Below are 17,933 nucleotides of genomic sequence, written 5' to 3' on the forward strand. Positions count from 1 at the left end.
CTCTGCCTTTCCTTCTCACTGTCTGTAACTCTACCTCTCAAATAAATAAATAAAAGCTTTTTTAAAAAATCAAGAAAGAAAAGAGAATCATGAAAATTTTTGCCATTTCTGACCTCAATGACAAGAAGCACTGCCACCTGGGAGCAAAGGGTGGCCGGTGCGAGGAGGAGACGGGTCAAACGTGGGGGCTGAGGAACCGACGGGTAGCACAGGTTGCAACTCTCTGAAAGTTGCTGCTCCTTCCTTCCAACTTGGTGGTGGGGCCCCTAAGGGGACTGGCCACCTGGAATAGAGACTATTTTCCTGCCCCCTTAGAGTGAGGTGTGTCCCTAAGACTAAGTTTACACCAAAGAGATTCAAGTGTAAGCATCACACAGCTTGGGGAAGTGTCCTTAAATGGAAGGAGTATGCCTTGCTTCCTTTCCTCCTCCACGGTGGCAGGAACACAAACGTGATGGCTACAGCGCCAACAGCTATCCTGAATATGAGAACAAGAGCAGAGGCTGGATTCATGGAATCTTGGAGCAGCACACAAGCTGTCTAGTTACCTCCGGACTTCTAATGTGAGAGAAGCAAGTGATCTTATTTAAGGCACTATTATTTGGGGTTCCACATCCCATGCAGCCAAGATAATCCTAACTGCTGATCCATAACATATCCAGGTGGAAATGCCACGCAGGGAACTGGGCACACGAGTCAGAGATCTGGGAAGGATTTCCCTCCGGGAGTTCCACTGCCTTCTTGCTCCTAAGTAAAACCTGCACAGCTGCACATGGGGGAAAAGCGCCTGATAATTAGCGTTGCATTCTGCATTGAAGCAGACCACCAGGCAGCACTCTTTTGAAAACAGAGCCCAACACGATTTCCTCACACGCATCATGTCCACTGTGGCTGTGAAGCAGTTTATCTCGATGACCACATGGCCAATTACACGGGAGCTTAATCTATTCAGGGCTAGATGAATGCTGCTGCCTGAGCCCCAGGTCTAGAAGTCAGCCACAGTCTCAGACGGGGATCCAGCGACCAGTCTCCCCAGGGTGACTCCTAGCTGTCACCACTTATCTGCAGAGGACTGTTCTACAGGAGCAGCTGGCTGTAGCAGATAACGAAGCTTCGGGCTGTCAGGCTTGGTATAGACTCCTCTATCAACCCGCAGCGGAGTCACTGGGTCCTTCTGTGTTCAGCTCTAGCTGAGTATCCCTGGCTGCCACGCTTGGGACCAGAAGTATTTTTCCAGATTTTGGAATAGCTGCATATACATAATGAGCTATTGCAGGGATGGAATCCAAGTGTGAACAAGAAATCCATTTGTTTCATATCTTATGCACATAGCCCCCACTGTGTGTTTATATTCTGACCACAGGCATCCCATGGGCTCAGGTACAGAGTTTCCCACTTTCTGAGCCACGCTGGCCCTCAAAAGTTTCAGATTTTGGGGCATTTTGGATTTGGGATGCTCAACTTGTATTTTACAACAAACATGACAGAAAGCATGAAGCAAACTCAGGCACTCACTTATGAGAGCTGCAGAGGTGGCAGAGAATTGATGGGAGGGGGGGCAGAGGTAGGAGCGGCTCCACTATGTCCCCGTGGCACACAGATCCCATGGCTCCATGAGGCCGACTCCCCAGGCTAGGCCTCAGTGAGATGAGGCAGTGGGGTGAGGTGGCCTGGTAAGACCTGCCCAGGATGACAAGGGCAGCTGCTGGCCTGACCCATGGGGGAAGACTGGCCATTTAATGACTTAAAACACAAACATACCACATGAAGCTCAAAAACTCAAGCCCAGGGGTCAGTGCTGTGGTGCAGTAGGGTAAGCTGTCGCTTGCAGTCCTATCAGAGTCCCAGCTGCTCTGCTTCCAATTCAGCTTCATGCTAATGTGCCTGGGAAGGCAGCAGATGATGGTCCATGTACTTGGGCCCCTGCCATGTGGGAGACTGGATGGAGTTTCTGACTTCTGGCTTTGGCCTGGCTTAGATCTGGCTGTTGTAGCCATTTGGGGAGTGAATCAGCAGATGGAAGATCTCTCTCCCTATCTGTCTCTGTCTCTCTCTCTGCCTTTCAAATAAATGAATTTAAAAATAACAATACTTTGAGCCCTATGGTACTTGGATAGGAATGAGGACAAACAGAATAGAAAAAAGAAGTAGAACCATGTAAATAAAGGAGTTTTTATGATATTATAGAGATTTCATATCAGTGAGAAAAGGATATAGACAGGGTTTATAAATAGTGTTGAGGCAATTAGGTATCTAGTTGGAATAGTGATTTTAAATATCAATCCCAACCATATAGGAAAATAAATTAGTAATGGTGTTGAAACAGCTAACTATAAAAACATACACAAGGGGCCAGCGCTGTGGCATAGCAGGTAAGGCTGCTGCCTGCAGTGCCGGCATCCCACATGGGCGCCAGTTCGAGTCCTGGCTGCTCCAATTCCGATCCAGCTCTCTGCTATGGACTGGGAAAGCAGCAGAAGATGGCTCAGGTGCTTGGGCCCCTGCACCAGCATGGAAGGTCCCGAAGAAGCTTCTGGCTCCTGGCTCTGGATTGGCCCAGCTCCAGGCGTTGTGGCCATCTGGGGAGTGAACCAGCAGGTAGAAGACCTTTCTCTCTCTCTCTCTTTGCCTCTGCCTTTGTGTAACTCTGCCTTTCAAATAAATAAATCTTTAAATTCTTATCAAACAGGCCGGCGCCGCGGCTCACTAGGCTAATCCTCCGCCTAGCGGCGCCGGCACACCGGGTTCTAGTCCCGGTCGGGGCGCCGGATTCTGTCCCGGTTGCCCCTCTTCCAGGCCAGCCCTCTGCTGTGGCCAGGGAGTGCAGTGGAGGATGGCCCAGGTGCTTGGGCCCTGCACCCCATGGGAGACCAGGAAAAGCACCTGGCTCCTGGCTCCTGCCATCGGATCAGCGCGGTGCGCCGGCCGCAGCGCGCCGGCCGCGGCGGCCATTGGAGGGTGAACCAACGGCAAAAGGAAGACCTTTCTCTCTGTCTCTCTCTCTCACTGTCCACTCTGCCTGTCAAAAAAAAAAAAAAAAAAAATTCTTATCAAACAGACAGATTTAACTACATAAGAATTAGTAAGGTCCACACAAGGAGATATAATAAACAAAGCGAAGAGATTAAAAGTGTTTTGGGGAAAAATATTAGACTGGATTATATAATATTTCTATGTTGGGGGTGAAGGCCAAAAGCAGTCAAATTTCTGTGAATTGACCTAATATTCATACTTCATCTGATATGTGTTAAAAACATCTAATCTATGAAAAGCTCTTACAAAATAACAAGACAGACCATGAGAAAAAATCGGCAAATGATGGGAACAAGCAGAACTCAAGCAAAGCAAACGATAATATATGTAAGAAAAGAGGCACAACCTTCCCTGATGAGCAAGGAGAAACAAAAACTGAAACAGAAACAGTGGTGTATTTGCCAAACTGGTGAAACATAACTAGACTGAGATACTTGGTTTTGCCAAGGTGTAAGGAAAAGTACATCCACACATTAAGGGCTGGAGTCACTGATGGCACAGACTTTTAAGATTATTTATTTATGTATTTTCATTTTTCTTTAAAAGGCAGAGAGACCGATAGAAAGAGATCTTCCATCTGCTGTCTCACTCCCCAAATGGCTGCAAACAGCCAGGGCTGGACCAGGCCGAAGCCAGGAGCCAGGAACTCCATCTGTCTCCCAGGTGGTTGGCAGGGACCCAGGAACTCAGGCCATCACCTGCTGCCTCCCAGCATGTGCATCAGCAGGAAGCTGGATCAGAAGTGGAGGGAGCTGGGACTCGAACCCAGGCATTCCAATACGGTAAGTGAGATTTCCTAGTGGTATGTTTATCACTGCACCAAAAGCCTGTCCTATAATTCCTTTTAACACGGGATAACTGCAGTATGGCGCTGTGTTTTTTATGGATGAAATGGTAGGATGCTTGAGACCAAGACCTGCTTCAAAATAATTCACCACAGTGAGAAGTGGAGAATGCACAGGGGTTGGGTGAGGGGTTTATGGGGATTTTTGGAATTTTTTTTCTACCTTCACATGTTTGCAACTTAAAGTTTTTATAAAAACAAAAAGACTGGGCCCCGTCTTCTTAGGTCTAGAAGGTACTGAAGCCTACTGTGAAGTCCGTTCAGAGGTAAGGCGAAGGGCAGCCTGACCCAGAGTGGCCTCTAGGAAGGGCAGAGGCCCATCCCTCCCTGGAGCGTAAACACTGTGGGTCAGCACCAGTTTCACTGGTCATCAGGTGCGGCTGACCAGCAATATCAGAAAGCAGCCTTATCCATCACAGAAAGTGCTGGATGGAACTTAGGAGGCTGAGGTACAAAGGAGATGGGTACTTGTAGGAAGTAAACAAAAACCTGGTACAAAATATATGTGGCAGTTAGCGACATAATTAATTATGCAAACAGAATTGTACCTGCTGAGGATTTGTTTCAAACATGTGCTAGTGACTACTTTTTATTTTTAGTGTTTTTTATTTATTTGAAAGGGAGAGAAAGAAAGATATCTATGCATATTCCTTCCCAAATGCCTGCAACAGTTAGGGTAAGCCAGGCTGAAGCCAGAGCTAGGAACTCGATTCAGGTCTCCTGTGTGGGTGTCAGGGTGCACGAGCAGGAAGCTGGGTCACAGCAGAGGAACTGAGCCTGACCCAGGCACCGTGACAGGGCATGCGGATGTGGCAGCTTCACTGCTGCACCAAATGCCCACAACCAAGCAGTATGATTATCCTTTTAATTGAGTTATTTTCATTTCATTTCAGAGATAGGAAAAAAAAAATGGAGAGAGAGCTTCCATTTAATGGTTTATGCCGCAAATGCACACAACAGCCAGGGCTGGGCCAAGCCAAAACCAGGAGCTAGGACCTAGGACCTCCATCCGGGTCTCCCATGTGGGTGGCAGGGGTGCACAGAGCACACGGAGTACTTGGACCATCCTCTGCTGCTTTCCCAGGAGCATTTGCAGGGGAGGTGAATCTGAAGTGGAGCAATCAAGACTAGAACTGGCACTCCAATATGGGGTGCTGGTATATCAAGTAGTGGCTTAACCTGCTGTGCCACAGTGCCAGCGTTCCAAGTGGCATCTTAACTGCTGCTCCGAACACCCACCCTTTCAATGCTCTTAGTTTAAGGGAACCTCCAAGGGGACAACCTGGCAGTGACACGTAGGTATTCCTCTCTGCAAACCTCTGTGCACAAGTGATTAAGAAAACCAAAATGGAGACACAGAGGATCCGCAGCTCCTTCTGACTCTCATGCAAGAGAAGTCTGGGGGGTCGGCACAGTGGGTGGGGCCACCACCTGCTGTGCTAGCGTCCCACATGGGCGCCAGTTTGTGTCCTGGCTGCTCCTCTTACGATCCAGTTCTCTGCTATGGCCTAGGAAGACTGTGGAAGATGGCCCAAGTCTTTGGGCCGCTGCACCCGCATAGGAGACCCAGAAGCAGCTCCTGGCTCCGGATTGGCACATCTTTGGCCATTGTGGCCATTTAGGGAGTGAACCAGTGCATGTAGGGCCTCTCTCTCTCTCTAACTCTGCCTTTCAAATAAATAAATAAATAAATCTATCTTTAAAAAGAGAGAGAGAAGTCTGGGACTATAAGAAAACCCACAGCTGGTGCTGTGGTGTAGCAGGTAAAGCTGCCGCCTGCCGTGCCAGTATCTCATATGGGCACTGGTTCCAGTCCTGGATGCTCTACTTCCCATTCAGCTCTCTTCTATGGCCTGAGAAAGTAGTAGAAGATGGCCCAAGTCCTTGAGCCCCTGCCCCCATGTGGGAGACCTGGAAGAAGCTCCTGGCTCCTGATTGGCGCAGCTCTGGCTATTGAGGCCATCTGGGGAGTGAACCAACGAAAGACCTCTCTCTCTGCCTCTCTATAACCCTTTCAAACAAATAAATAAATCTTAAAAAAAAAACAAACAAAAAAAGAAAAAAAAAAAAAAAACCCAGCTGCCACCAGGAAATTAATCACTCAAGGGACAAAAGCCTAAGTGGAGTAAGAAGTGAGAAGGAGTGGGGAGAAATCAGGGCCCTGCAGCTCCCCTGGAACACTCCACTGCCTGGGGTATGGGCTGGACTCTGGGGTCCCACAACCTTGCATCCTCCACATTCTCACAGCCCACACCTAACACACAACACATGAACTGCAGCATGGAGGCCTGATCCACAACTAGAATCCCAGCGCTCCTGGAGAAAGGCCGCATTTGAGAGAGCTCACTATAATCCTAAAATAACCTGGTAACAGCAGAACAAAAATGTATCAATTTGGTCATTTTAAGACAAAATAGGTCTTTTTAGATGCGATCTGTCACTATCTTAAGATATAAGCTGCTTCTACTGTTAAAATAGGGTTAGCTATGTATTTCAAAGCTACCATTTCTCTCTTCTTGTTTTTTAAAGATTTATTTATTTACTTGAAAGTCAGAGTTATACAGAGAGAAGGAAAAGCGGGGGGGGGGGGGCGGAGAGGGAGAGAAAGAGGGAAAGAGGGAGAGAGGGAAAGAGAGAGAGAGAGAGAGGTCTTCCATCCGATGGTTCACTCCCCAATTGTCCACAACGGCCAGAGCTGTACTGATTTGAAGCCAGGAGCCAGGAGCTTCCTCCAGGTCTCCCACATGGGTGCAGGGGCCCAAGCACCTGGGCCACCTTCTACTGCTTTCCCAGGCCATAGCTGAGAGCTGGATCAGAAGTGGAGCAGCCGGGTCTCGAACCAGCGCCCATATGGGATGCCAGCGCTTCAGGCCAGGACATTAACCCGCTGCGCCACAGCACCGGCCCCTCTCTCCTCTTTCTGAAAAAGATTTATTTATTTGAAAGGAAGAGTGACAGAGAGAAGGAAAGACGGAGAGAGATATTCCATCCAAAATGGTTCATTCCCTAAATGCCCACAACAGCCAGGTATGGGACAGGCCAAAGCCAGTGAGCCAGGAACTCCATCCTGGTCTCCCACATGACAGGGACCAGAGTACCTGGGCCATCTTATACTACTTTGCTGGTCATGGTATTAAGAAGTTAAATCAGAAGCAGAGTAACCAGCACTCCAATATGGGATGCCGGCCTCACAAGCAGCAGCTTAACCCACTAAGCCTCAAGGCTGGCCCCCATTATCTTTTCTGCCCTGTGAAAAACCAACAGTTGACAGATAAGAAAGAACAATAGCTTGTTCAACTTGGTACTCATGCTTCTTACCCACATATTCTGAGAGGAAGACGACAAAGAACGGAGTGACCAGGTCATTAATTCCCTGGACATACCCACTGGCAGGATGTCGGATGGCCCAAATAAATAGAATTCTTTCAAAGATCTAGGAAAATGAGAAAGAAAGAAGATACGGGTGTTAATTCATGGGGACACACTCCTTCCCTCCACTTAGCTACGTCACAATGAATGCATCTCAGGGTTAGTGCAGAGCTTTCAGGAAAATCTTAAAACACAGCGAGACAAAGGGAATTGATCAATGCGAAAAATTTTCACCACATTAGCTGTTTTCAAGTAGGGGGAGATGCTTCTCGACCTTTGTTTATTTTGTCAGTACCTGGTCACTGCAACATAAAATTGGGAAAAGGAAAAGGTGGTGGCACAAATGACTTCGACAAAGGTTTGCTATGGATGTCATTATTTAAGTCACCACATTCTCATTTGTGGATTCTGCTTCTCTATTTCCAAGCACAAGATATCAGAACTCCCTAGTTCTTATGCTTTTTGCTAAGTCTTTTTCCATCATGATGGGATTGAGAGAGGAAACCCTTCTCTGGCACTCCCACCCCCCCCCCCAATCCCCCAATCCTCTACCCACCCCAGCCCCACTGGGAAGGAAGGAGATCTGGATTTAGTTCTAACCCAGCCTGACTAGGAACAAGTGACAGACTACACATGCAGGAAGTTGCTTCACATACCAGGATGCACCTCAGACGTTCACTGAGGATAGGAAGTTAAACAAACCAAATCCTGGGGACCCCTAAGGCTAGGAATTTGAGAACAGAGAAACCAGCAGAGGCCTCTGCGGTTAAGTATATTCACCATAGGAAGCCGAAGATCCAGGCTGGGGACAGAGGGAAGATCTTATGGCTCCTTTACAGAAACCCGTCCAATTCAACTATCTTTTGTAGTGATAGGGAGATTTAGGCAGGGACAGGCACGGTCCTGGAAGATGGAAATTTCCCCCTTCTTCTCCCTCATTTCGTGGGCCCACCCAGACCAGGCCAATCGTACCCCTTCCATGTTCAGAAAGGGCTTGGGAACAGCTGGACCTCACTGATCCCAGCCCAATCAATGACCCTTACACACTATGTTCAGGGCAGGGGTGACTACACCAGGAGAGGGGCAGCCACCCAGGTGACAGAGATGAAAGGGAAGTTACGGTACCTACTCCAGGATCGTACTCCCCTACCAGACATCCAGTTCTACAGTCCCCTCTCTGCGTCTTGCAACCAAGAGTCCTGCGATTGCTTTCTCCCGCTTTCCTCTGTTCTCTCCCTGGCTTAATAAAATACTCTCATTTTGCATCTTGGACTTTTTCCTTATTTCTATACAGACAGAAGTCAAGAACCAGGGCGCACGCCCCCACTGATACACTTTCATTAGACCCTCTGAGCTCTCCCCATCGTCCCTCACCCTGATGATACCCACTGCCTGACTCCACTCTGGAGACGGCAACTCCTGAGCCTGGCTTTGACTGAGCCGTCTCGTGACTCTGCAAGTCCCACCACAGGAACAGCAGGGGCATGGAGAGCACATGCTGCCGGGACAGGAGGTGAGAGGGCCTCCACTGCACAGGGACTCTGCAGTCAGACTGGAGAGACCCTCTCTAGCTGCTGCAAGGAGAAGAACCTCCCAGGGAGGCCAAGAGAAAGGAAATGTGGCATGATTTTGGAGATGGTTATCTAGTACAAACACAAAAAAGGATGCTTCCTAGCCACTGCATCATAGACAGTGGAGCCTACAAGCATCTTTCAGGTTTGCAAAGCAAGCCTTCTGATATTCAGTATTACTCGTACTCTGCTCCTTGGCTGGCATTTTTTCTGTTTAAGACGACTATGGCCTGCTAGATGAAAAGGTGATTTAAGGAAACTAGAAAGAAAAAAATCTGTTTCCATCGTGGTTTTCAGATCCAACTACTAGGAAAAGTCTTTTAGATTACTCTACCTCCAAATTTAGAAGCAGCAACAGGTAAAGAAACAGTATCTGAACATCTCCACTTTAAAATGAGGAGTGAGCAGGCTGTGCTGTGGGAAACCGAATAGGTCTTTAGCTTCCTTTGAGCAGGATCTTACAGGTCAAATGCTGGCATCACTCTCAAAGGCTTCTTTATGCTAACGGCAAGTCATAAAGAATTCAACCAGCTGAGGTTTCTATGTTTAAGCAGAATTATGAATATAATCCCAAATCAAAGAGAAGCAATCTCAGCGTTCTTATCACAACCTCCCCGAGGACTGAAAGCTCAATTCAAGGGACACCAACACACAGTGTCCTGGCTGCTGCTAATCTGTCAAGGAAACCCCAGACCTCAAGGACTTCACAGTTACTGCCCACCCCGCCCCCCAGACCTCCCATGTGCTTCATTAACTTGCTCGGTCTCATTATATCTATCACAGGGCTGGTGCTGTGGTGCAGTGGGTTAAGCTGCCACCTGCAACACCAGCATCCAACATTGGCACCGGTTCCACTGGTCCACTTCTGATCCAGCTCCCAGCGAATGTGCCTGGGATAGCAGTGGAGGATGGCCTAACTACTTGAGCTCCTGTCACCCCCGAGACACCAGGCTGGACTTCTTGGCTGTTGGCTCCTGGCTTTGGCCTGTCCTGTTGGAGCCATCTGGGGAGTGAACCCAGCAGATGGAGGAAGATCTCTCTCTGTCACTTCCTCTCTCTCTCTGTAACTCTACCTTTCAAATAAATAAATCTTTAAAAATACACACACACACATACCCACACACATATAGTAATACCACTTCTGGATACATACCCAAAAGAATTTAAAACAAGGATTCAGAGGCCAGCATTGTGGCATGGTGTGTAAAGCTGCTGCCTGTAATGCCAGCATCCCTTACGGGCACTAGTTTGTGTCCCAGCTGTTCCACTTCTGATCCAGCTCCCTGTTAATGCGCTGAGAAAGCAGCAGAGGATGACCCAAGTGCTTAGGCCCTTGCACCCACATGGGAGACCTGGAAGAAGCTCCTGGCTGCTGGCTTTGGCCTGGCCCAGCCCCCACCATTGCGGCCATGTGGGGAGTGAACCAGCAGATTGAAGACCTCTCTGTCTCTGTCTTTCAAATAAATAATAGCAATCTTTCAAAAAATTTAAAAAAGCACTCAAATAGATGCTTATACACCCATAATATTACACTTGATCTTAGCCAAAAGACCAAGAAGTGATACACCCATAATATTAAGAGTAGCATTATTCATAATAGCCAAAAGATGGAAAGCAACCAAAATGTCCATCGTCAGATGAATGGAGCAATAATGTGCTATATTTCCATATAGAGAATATTTTTCAGCCTTAAAAAAAGAAGGAAATTCTGAAACATTCTACAACATGGATGAACGTTGATGACAATATGCTAGCTGAAAGAAACCATTCACAAAAGGACAAATATAGTATGATTCCACTTATCCGATGTTACCTGGTATAGTCACATACATAGAGACAAAATGCAGAAAGGTGGCTTTGAATGGGGAGTTGCTATTTAATGGGAATGGAGTTTCAGTTCAAGAAGGTAAAAAGTTCTAGAGATGAATGCTGGTGATGGTCGCACAACACTGTGAATGTATTTAATAGCAGTAAACTGTACACTAAAAATGTGAAAATTTTTAAAAAGGGGAGGGGGCAGGTGTTCAATACATCAGTTAAGACACCAGCTGGGATACCCTTGCCCTACCCACGTCCCACATCAGAGTGCCTGGTTTGAGTACTGGCTCCTCCACTCCGGATTCCAGCTTTCTGCTAATGTGCACCCTGGGAGGCAGCAGATAATGGCTGGAGTACATGAGTCTGTGCCACCTATGTGGGAGACCCAGAGAGAGTTCCAGGTTCCTGGCTTCAGCCCAGCCCAGCCCTGGCTATTGTGGGGATTTGAGTAGTGAAATCAGCAGATGGAAGATCTCTTTCTGTCTCTCCACCTTTCAAATAAAATGACAAAGAGACATAAGGAAAAATTGAAAGTAGAGCAAACACAGGAACAGCAATTCTGAGATATGGGTTCTTCATTCTGTCACCAGGTAGCCTCAAGATTCTGGGTAAGTTCCTTAACTTCTCAAGGTGCTACTTGGCTCACAGGTTGGCTTTGAAGATCAAACGAGAATGCACAAAAAAGTGCTCTAAAAGAACCAAAGCTGGGCTGGTGCTGTGGTGCAGTGGGTTAAAGCCCTGGTCTGCAGCGCTAGTACACTATCTGGGCACCAGTTCGAGTCCTGGGTGCTCTACTTCCCATTCAGCTCTCTGCTATGGCCTTGGAAAGCAGTAAAAGATAGCCCAAGTCCTTGGGCCCCTGCACCTGTGTGGGAGACCCAGAAGAAACTCCTGGCTCCTGGCTTTGGATCAGTGCAGCTCTGGCTGTTGCAGCCATCTGGGGAATGAACCAGCAGATGGAAGACCCCCCTCTCTCTCTTTCTCTGCCTCTGCCTCTCTATAACTCTGTCTTTCAAATAAATAAATTAATCTTAAAAAAAAAAAAAAGCTCCATAGCTGAACATGAGGTACTACCATGGTCAGTGGTAAATCTGTGAACAGGTGCCACAGAACTGGGGACGGGGCGGGGAGAAGGACCAAAGAACATCAAGTAATCCCCTCACCTCCTGCACAAGTGGCTGCTGGAACAATGGAATGAGAGGATTCGTCCTTGGAATGTCAATGTGAATCTGAAAAAGAGAAGCCACGTCCAAAAACACAAATGCCAGTCTATTCTTTTGACAAAGTTATTTTCTTATGAAATGAGAACAAAGAGACTAAGAGTTACACTGTAATTTTATCTTCAGCAAGAACTGACAGACCCAGAAAAAAGTCCGCTTCAGTAAACTTAGCTGTCCACGTGGAGTGTGCTTTCATGAGGGCAACAGCTTGTCAAACACTGAGGAAACCTCCTAATGTCAACCATGTAAGCCAAACAGCAACAGGTTTCAGGACCCAAGAGTACCACTTGCTTTGTCCTTGGCTCTGGAGTCAGTTTTGCTCTGGGCCGGCACTTAGTTAATAAGTGTAGTCAAAGTATCTACCCCCCTGTCAGAATCTTACCCATCAATACTTCCTAAGAACTAAAAGGTCTCTGACAGCCATAAAAATGAGCCAGAAGAGGGCCGGCGCCGTGGCTCAATAGGCTAATCCTCCACCTTGCGGCGCCGGCACACCGGGTTCTAGTCCCGGTCGGGGCGCCGGATTCTGTCCCGGTTGCCCCTCTTCCAGGCCAGCTCTCTGCTATGGCCAGGGAGTGCAGTGGAGGATGGCCCAGGTGCTTGGGCCCTGCACCCCATGGGAGACCAGGAAAAACACCTGGATCCTGGCTCCTGCCATCGGATCAGCGCGGTGCGCCGGCTGCAGCGGCGGCCATTGGAGGGTGAACCAACGGCAAAGGAAGACCTTTCTCTCTCTGTCTCTCTCTCTCACTGTCCACTCTGCTTGTCAAAAAAAAAAAAAAAAAAAAAAAAGAGCCAGGAGAGGGAATCGAGGAGGAGCTGCTAATGAAGTCAAGGTCTTCTGTTAGCAAAGAGGTCATTCTGCTGGGTTCAGCTGTGGGGATTTCCCAACGCCAGTCTGAAAGAGGCTCCTTAAGTTCTTGGGGCTGTTGTGGATAGCCGCCTACCCCCACCTTCTACAACCACCTGCTGCTCTCCTGCTCCCTCCATGTGAGTGCAGCAGACATTCCTGCATAGGCAGTGAGGGGAGACTCCCACAGGCAGACACAGACAGAAATGGGAGCTGAACAGGCCCAGCGGCTGCCAGAGGGCACACTGACATCACAGCCCAGAGGGACTGGACCACTCCAGGGCGAACTTACCCTTCTTCTCACACTCCGTAACTGCTACTACTCACAGAGTGGCCTGGACTGGCAGCGTCAGCGCTGCTCAGGAGCTTGTTAAGAGCAGGCCTCGCCCCAGACTCCTGAATCAGAACCTGCATTGTTTCCACAACCCCCAGGTGGCATTTTCATGAAGACCCTGGGTACTGCACGCACATTAAAATTTGAGCACTCTCAGGCCACTAATTAGTGACCAAAAAAAGTCTATTTACAATAGCTAGACTGGGATGTTATGAATGAAAAGGAGGTGCAGAAAAGAGGGGAATAAACTGAATTCCTGAGCAGCATGCCACAGCCTGAAGACCTAGAAATCTGTACCCTGCTGGCATTCCCAGGAGACACACCTGCAGTGTGACTAATAGGCAAAGAGGCTGCAGGTGACGACCCTACCTGTCTGTAGGTATCCTGATGGTGTTCCTCATTCCGAGAGTCATAATACTGCTCGATGAAGCCAAAATACTCCTCACGCTTCCGCTGCAGAGTCAGTTTCCTCCTCTCCGTGTTTGCTGGGAGATAGCCCTGGGGACAAGACTGCCCGTCAGAGGGGAGCAGATACTGGCTGGGTGAATCCTTGGTTTTTTATTTTAGCCTGAGCAGAGGCGTGGAAGCTATCAAAGGAACAGAAGGAGAACGGCCAGCGGACAGGATAAATCCCTCGTTTTGGCCACCCAGTGCTTCCCTCTCTCTCAATGAGATCCACATGTGGGCGGATGAAAGCGGGCCAGCTTTCCCAGGGTTATTTACTCCTCTGGCGCAGTGCTGCACTTGGAGCGCACACTGCTGCTGAGCCTCCATGGCTCCCGGAGTTGGCACAGCGAGCGCTGAAATGTAGGTCAGCAGGAGGGGACTGGACCCCAGTCACGGCCTGTGAGGCCTGCGTCTGTTCAGGGCCATACTGTGAGAAGCACAGGGATCTGGCGACCTCCAGGCTGCTTCTCAGTGGTGTGCCAGTTACACATTCTTTCTGTGTCACAGTCAGAACCACCAACTTAGGAAGCTGCAGGGCATCTGGGAAGTGGCAGCTTCAAGCCCAGACAGAACTTTTGGCAGCAGCCACTCCTGGCCACCGCTCCAGGCCAGCTTTCATTCTTATCCCTGCCCTAGATGCCACTCGCATTCTTACAACTCCTGTTCTGCTTCTGTTCTTACCAAATCTACTCTGCATCATTCAAGCTTACTAGAAGTGGCAGGAGCAATGTCAGTAAGGTTACAAGGCTGGGGGTGGGGAGCACGGTTAGGAGAGACCCCTCCTCTGCAGACAATTATGCCAAGCATTTCTCAGGGAGTGCCTGGGAGCAGGGTCCGTGGTTCATGCATTTTTGTACTTGTTCACAGCACCTGGGGCCGTGCCTGGCAAACAGCAGGCCCTCGGTAAGTCCTTACTGGATGGATGAATGAATTTCATAGGCTCAGAAAATCTAAGTGTCCTATCGCAGGGGCTGGCACAGTGCCCCGCCCTCAGTGAAAACAGGACTTACAGCAAGGCTTCTAAGGAAGGTCCGCTGATCAATGCTTCCAAATGATAAAGTGGGGTTCAACCACTTTGGCTATTGCGACTGATAGAGCAGTGAGGCGCAGGGAATGTGAGGGCTTGCTCAAAGTAAGCACTGGGATCACCCTGTCGTACTTCCTCGCTGCTGCGGAGAACGTGAGATGGTGACTTCAGGAGCAAGTTGTGCTCTTCTACATGTGTGGAATAAGAACATATTCCTGCTGTACGCATGTGGAAATAAACGCTAAAGGATGTGTTTCAGGGCTGGCGCTGTGGCATAGCAGGTAAATCCGCCGCCTGCACTGCGGGCATCCCATGTGGGCGCCAGTTCAAGTCCTGGCTGCTCCTCTTCCGATCCAGTTCTCTGCTGTGCCCTGGGAAAGCAGCAGAAGATGCCAAGTGTTTGAGCCCCTGCACCCACATGGGAGACCTGGAGGAGGCTCCTGGATCCTGGCTTCAGATAGGCTCAGCTATGGCCGTTGTGGCCATTTGGGGCGAGAACCATCAGACGGAAGACCTCTCTCTCTCTGCCTCTGCCTCTCTGTTAACTCTGCCTTTCAAATAAATAAATAAATCTTTAAAAAAATAACAAAAGATGTGTTTCTGTATGCACAGAAAAGGACCGTGGTCCCTCTGTCACACCCCGCAGGACCAGAGGCGTCTGTGAGGAAGACCACTGTGTCCAGACTAACTGCATCAGGCCTCTACACAGCGGGCAGAACTCACCGACAGGAGTCTCCAGGTTACAGGTCGTACTTCCCTGGGAACACCTGGCCAGCTACACTTCCTCAGTTCATCTGCAAACAGAAAACAGCCTGGTCGGATTGGCTTTCCCCACCAATATCCTAGAACAAACGTCATCCAGCACTGCCTGATCACTCCTATCAGTCAAGTAAAACCACCACCACCACCACCACTGCCTGCTATCGACAAGCACAGGGAACAGCCCGCAACAGGCCTGAGCAGCCAAGTGCCAAGGACACAGCCCTGCGGCAGCGATCCAGTAAGCTCAGAGGAGAGAAAGACCCATGGGTTTCACTAAGAGTCACCTGGAGGTGGGGAAAACCAAAGCCAGATGTGTGCACTAAGTCTACAGGCCACAGAAACCAGCCCAGCTCCTCGGTCCCTGACCTCTAGTGACACACTTCTGACTGAATACCTGCACATCACTGCAACGGACACCAGATCAGGAGATGCTAAAAAGTAAAAGAAGGCAGAATAAAGAGCAGTAGCTTCCGGTCTCTGAGAATTCCAGTCACCGAGCACACCTACCTCGCTCAGGGCTCCTGAGGACTCACCTAAGTCGGTGTTGTGGCTGGAGAGCAGCTGACGGAACTTTTCTAGGCGGGTTTTCTCGCGGACCGTCATGGGAGGGGCTCCAGAGGCGTTCTGGTCTGAGATCCGGGCAACGAGGGGGATGATGGGTCGGAGAGGGAGTGACTGTTGTTTGTGGAGTGGGTTCCTCAGGCATGTGTCACCTGAGATCATTTGAGAGAAGAGCAGGGATTCTGAGAAACCTTAACTCCTACAGTGCTGGGTGGTGTCTCCTCCAGAGCAGCTGTGCCCAGCGGGACCCCACTCACCCGCTGGGGGGGCCCTGTCAACATCCTCCAGCCTGAGGCAATTCATGAGCTAACACAGCCTTCTGAGGCTATGGCAACCCCCGGGACTTTTTGGGAGATCCCTTCAGAAGAGCAAATGTTTTCTACCCCAACCTGAAACCTTTCTCAGTGCCTAACCGTGAGCGTGTGGGCAATGCAGCTGAGGCAGTGTCTTCCTCCCCTTCCCCCATCACAGAGCACGTGAGCAGCAACACTACTGTGAAGTACAGTGCAATAAGAGGAGGAGGCTGCTGGACACAGGTCCCACCTGCCTGCCCCAAGGGCTGAGGGACTGGGTGCCCCTGGCACAACTCGGACTTGTGCCTGGCATCCCGCACAAGAAGGCTTGCCTTAGGCAGTCTTGTCTTGGGTAGTTACAGTCTCTTGGTGCTCCTGCATTTCCCACCAGAAGGAACCAGGTTTTAATTCTGCTGGTACGTGACTGAAAGAACAGGGACACAGACTCAAGCTGCATGCAATGTCTAGTTCTAGAGATTTCTAAACCAGACGGTGGGTGGGAGCAATAGGCAGTGTGGCACTAACATTTATTAAGTGCTTACTAAGCAGAAGGCACCACACTGGTCATTTTTATGTGTGATCTCATATTTGATCCTTGCAACTTATGATAATCTATGACAATTTTACAGCTGAGGAAGCTGCAGCTCAGAGAACTCAGTAGCACTGAGATGCTACCTCGAGTATGTCCAACTCCAAAACCCTTGTTTATTGTACCACGACAAAGAAAGGGTCTGTTTTTAATAGTCGGTGTCTTTCATGACTATTTCTTATTCTTAACATGTCCAGGCCTTAAAAATTAGTAGTCACAACAAAAACGAAACAGTGGCTGCTGATCAGCTAGCACTACAAGAAGGTTTGCAAAAACAATTGCCACAAGGTACTTGGATGGGATGCTGGGGTATAGTGACAGGGCCTAGAGAATGCAGGCCATGCCTGCTGAGACAGACACACATCTCTGCTATTAGCCATAAACAGACAGATGCACGCAGGAGGGAACCTCCACAGGGGGTCCAGGCTGAACTGGATAGCTCATCAGGGATCATGGCAGGGGCCTTCTTCACGCCGGAAGCCCTTGATCAGTGTGTACTTTCCAAAGTCAGTGCCTGTGGCCACCCAACCAACTGACACCAAACGCCTGTCTGTGCCTGGCACCGAAGGCTCAAGCTGGGGCCCAAATCTGTGACGGAAACTGACTGTGGAATGACTGTAAAGACCTCACAGCCTAACTGCATAACCACACGTTTAGTCTGAAACTGTGAAAAGAATTCTCTTAGGCGGTGAGCCAGGACACACTCCAGGGCCCTGACACCCTTCTTCCCTTTCATCCTTAGCCCTCTGTTTCAACTCTCAGTTTTAACATCTCACTACAATGACGGAACTCACAATCACCGACTTCCATAAAACCCTTTAGGGCAATATGAAATGCAGCGCTGGGTACTTAAAAGACTACACTGAGAGTTCTCAAGCATCTTGTAAAACCACCATCACCCCCAGCCGTCACAGAGGCTAGTTTCCTGGAAAGAATCAGAATGGGCCTCTCCTCCCAACCTGATGAGCACACCACATGGTCAGGGAGCTGTGACCTGGTGCCTTCAGGCACATGTCGATTCCTCCTGCAAGAACAGGTAAAACAACCTTACACTAGTGGCTGTTCCCAAGGATGAGAAAGTCAATCAACAGCCCCAAACACTTGTGAAATTTAGCCACTAACAACTTTAGACAAATATCTGTACACCTGACGGAGGTGAAAGCCATGTGCAGCAATCAGACCACAGAGAAAGAGAGAGAAGAGGAGGAGAATGGC

The 17,933-nt window shown here is 49.1% G+C and overlaps 1 protein-coding gene across 9 annotated transcripts in view; it reads right to left on the reverse strand.

The window, feature by feature from the left end:
• Nucleotides 1-17,933, reverse strand: part of TBC1D22B (TBC1 domain family member 22B) — a 76,928-nt gene that overhangs the window by 27,371 nt on the left and 31,624 nt on the right. For 5 of the 9 annotated variants that reach the window (XR_016234619.1, XR_016234618.1, XR_016234620.1 and 2 more), the window contains 5 exons: nucleotides 15,809-15,988; nucleotides 15,237-15,307; nucleotides 13,409-13,537; nucleotides 11,799-11,864; nucleotides 7,196-7,310 (listed from right to left, as the gene is read on the reverse strand). Coding sequence is in view for 2 of the 9 variants with exons in the window: in XM_002714652.6 (XP_002714698.1) it covers nucleotides 7,196-7,310; nucleotides 11,799-11,864; nucleotides 13,409-13,537; nucleotides 15,237-15,307; nucleotides 15,809-15,988 (561 nt within the window). In the remaining 7 variants the exon portion in view is untranslated. The remainder of the gene's footprint in view (nucleotides 1-7,195; nucleotides 7,311-11,798; nucleotides 11,865-13,408; nucleotides 13,538-15,236; nucleotides 15,308-15,808; nucleotides 15,989-17,933) is intronic. The other 4 variants (XR_016234621.1, XR_016234622.1, XR_016234623.1 and 1 more) reach the window with 2 other exon arrangements.

Source organism: Oryctolagus cuniculus, chromosome 5 (genome assembly GCF_051225735.1).
Source record: "Oryctolagus cuniculus isolate XC-2025 breed Fujian yellow rabbit chromosome 5, ASM5122573v1, whole genome shotgun sequence".
Classification (NCBI taxonomy): Eukaryota; Metazoa; Chordata; class Mammalia; order Lagomorpha; family Leporidae; genus Oryctolagus; species Oryctolagus cuniculus.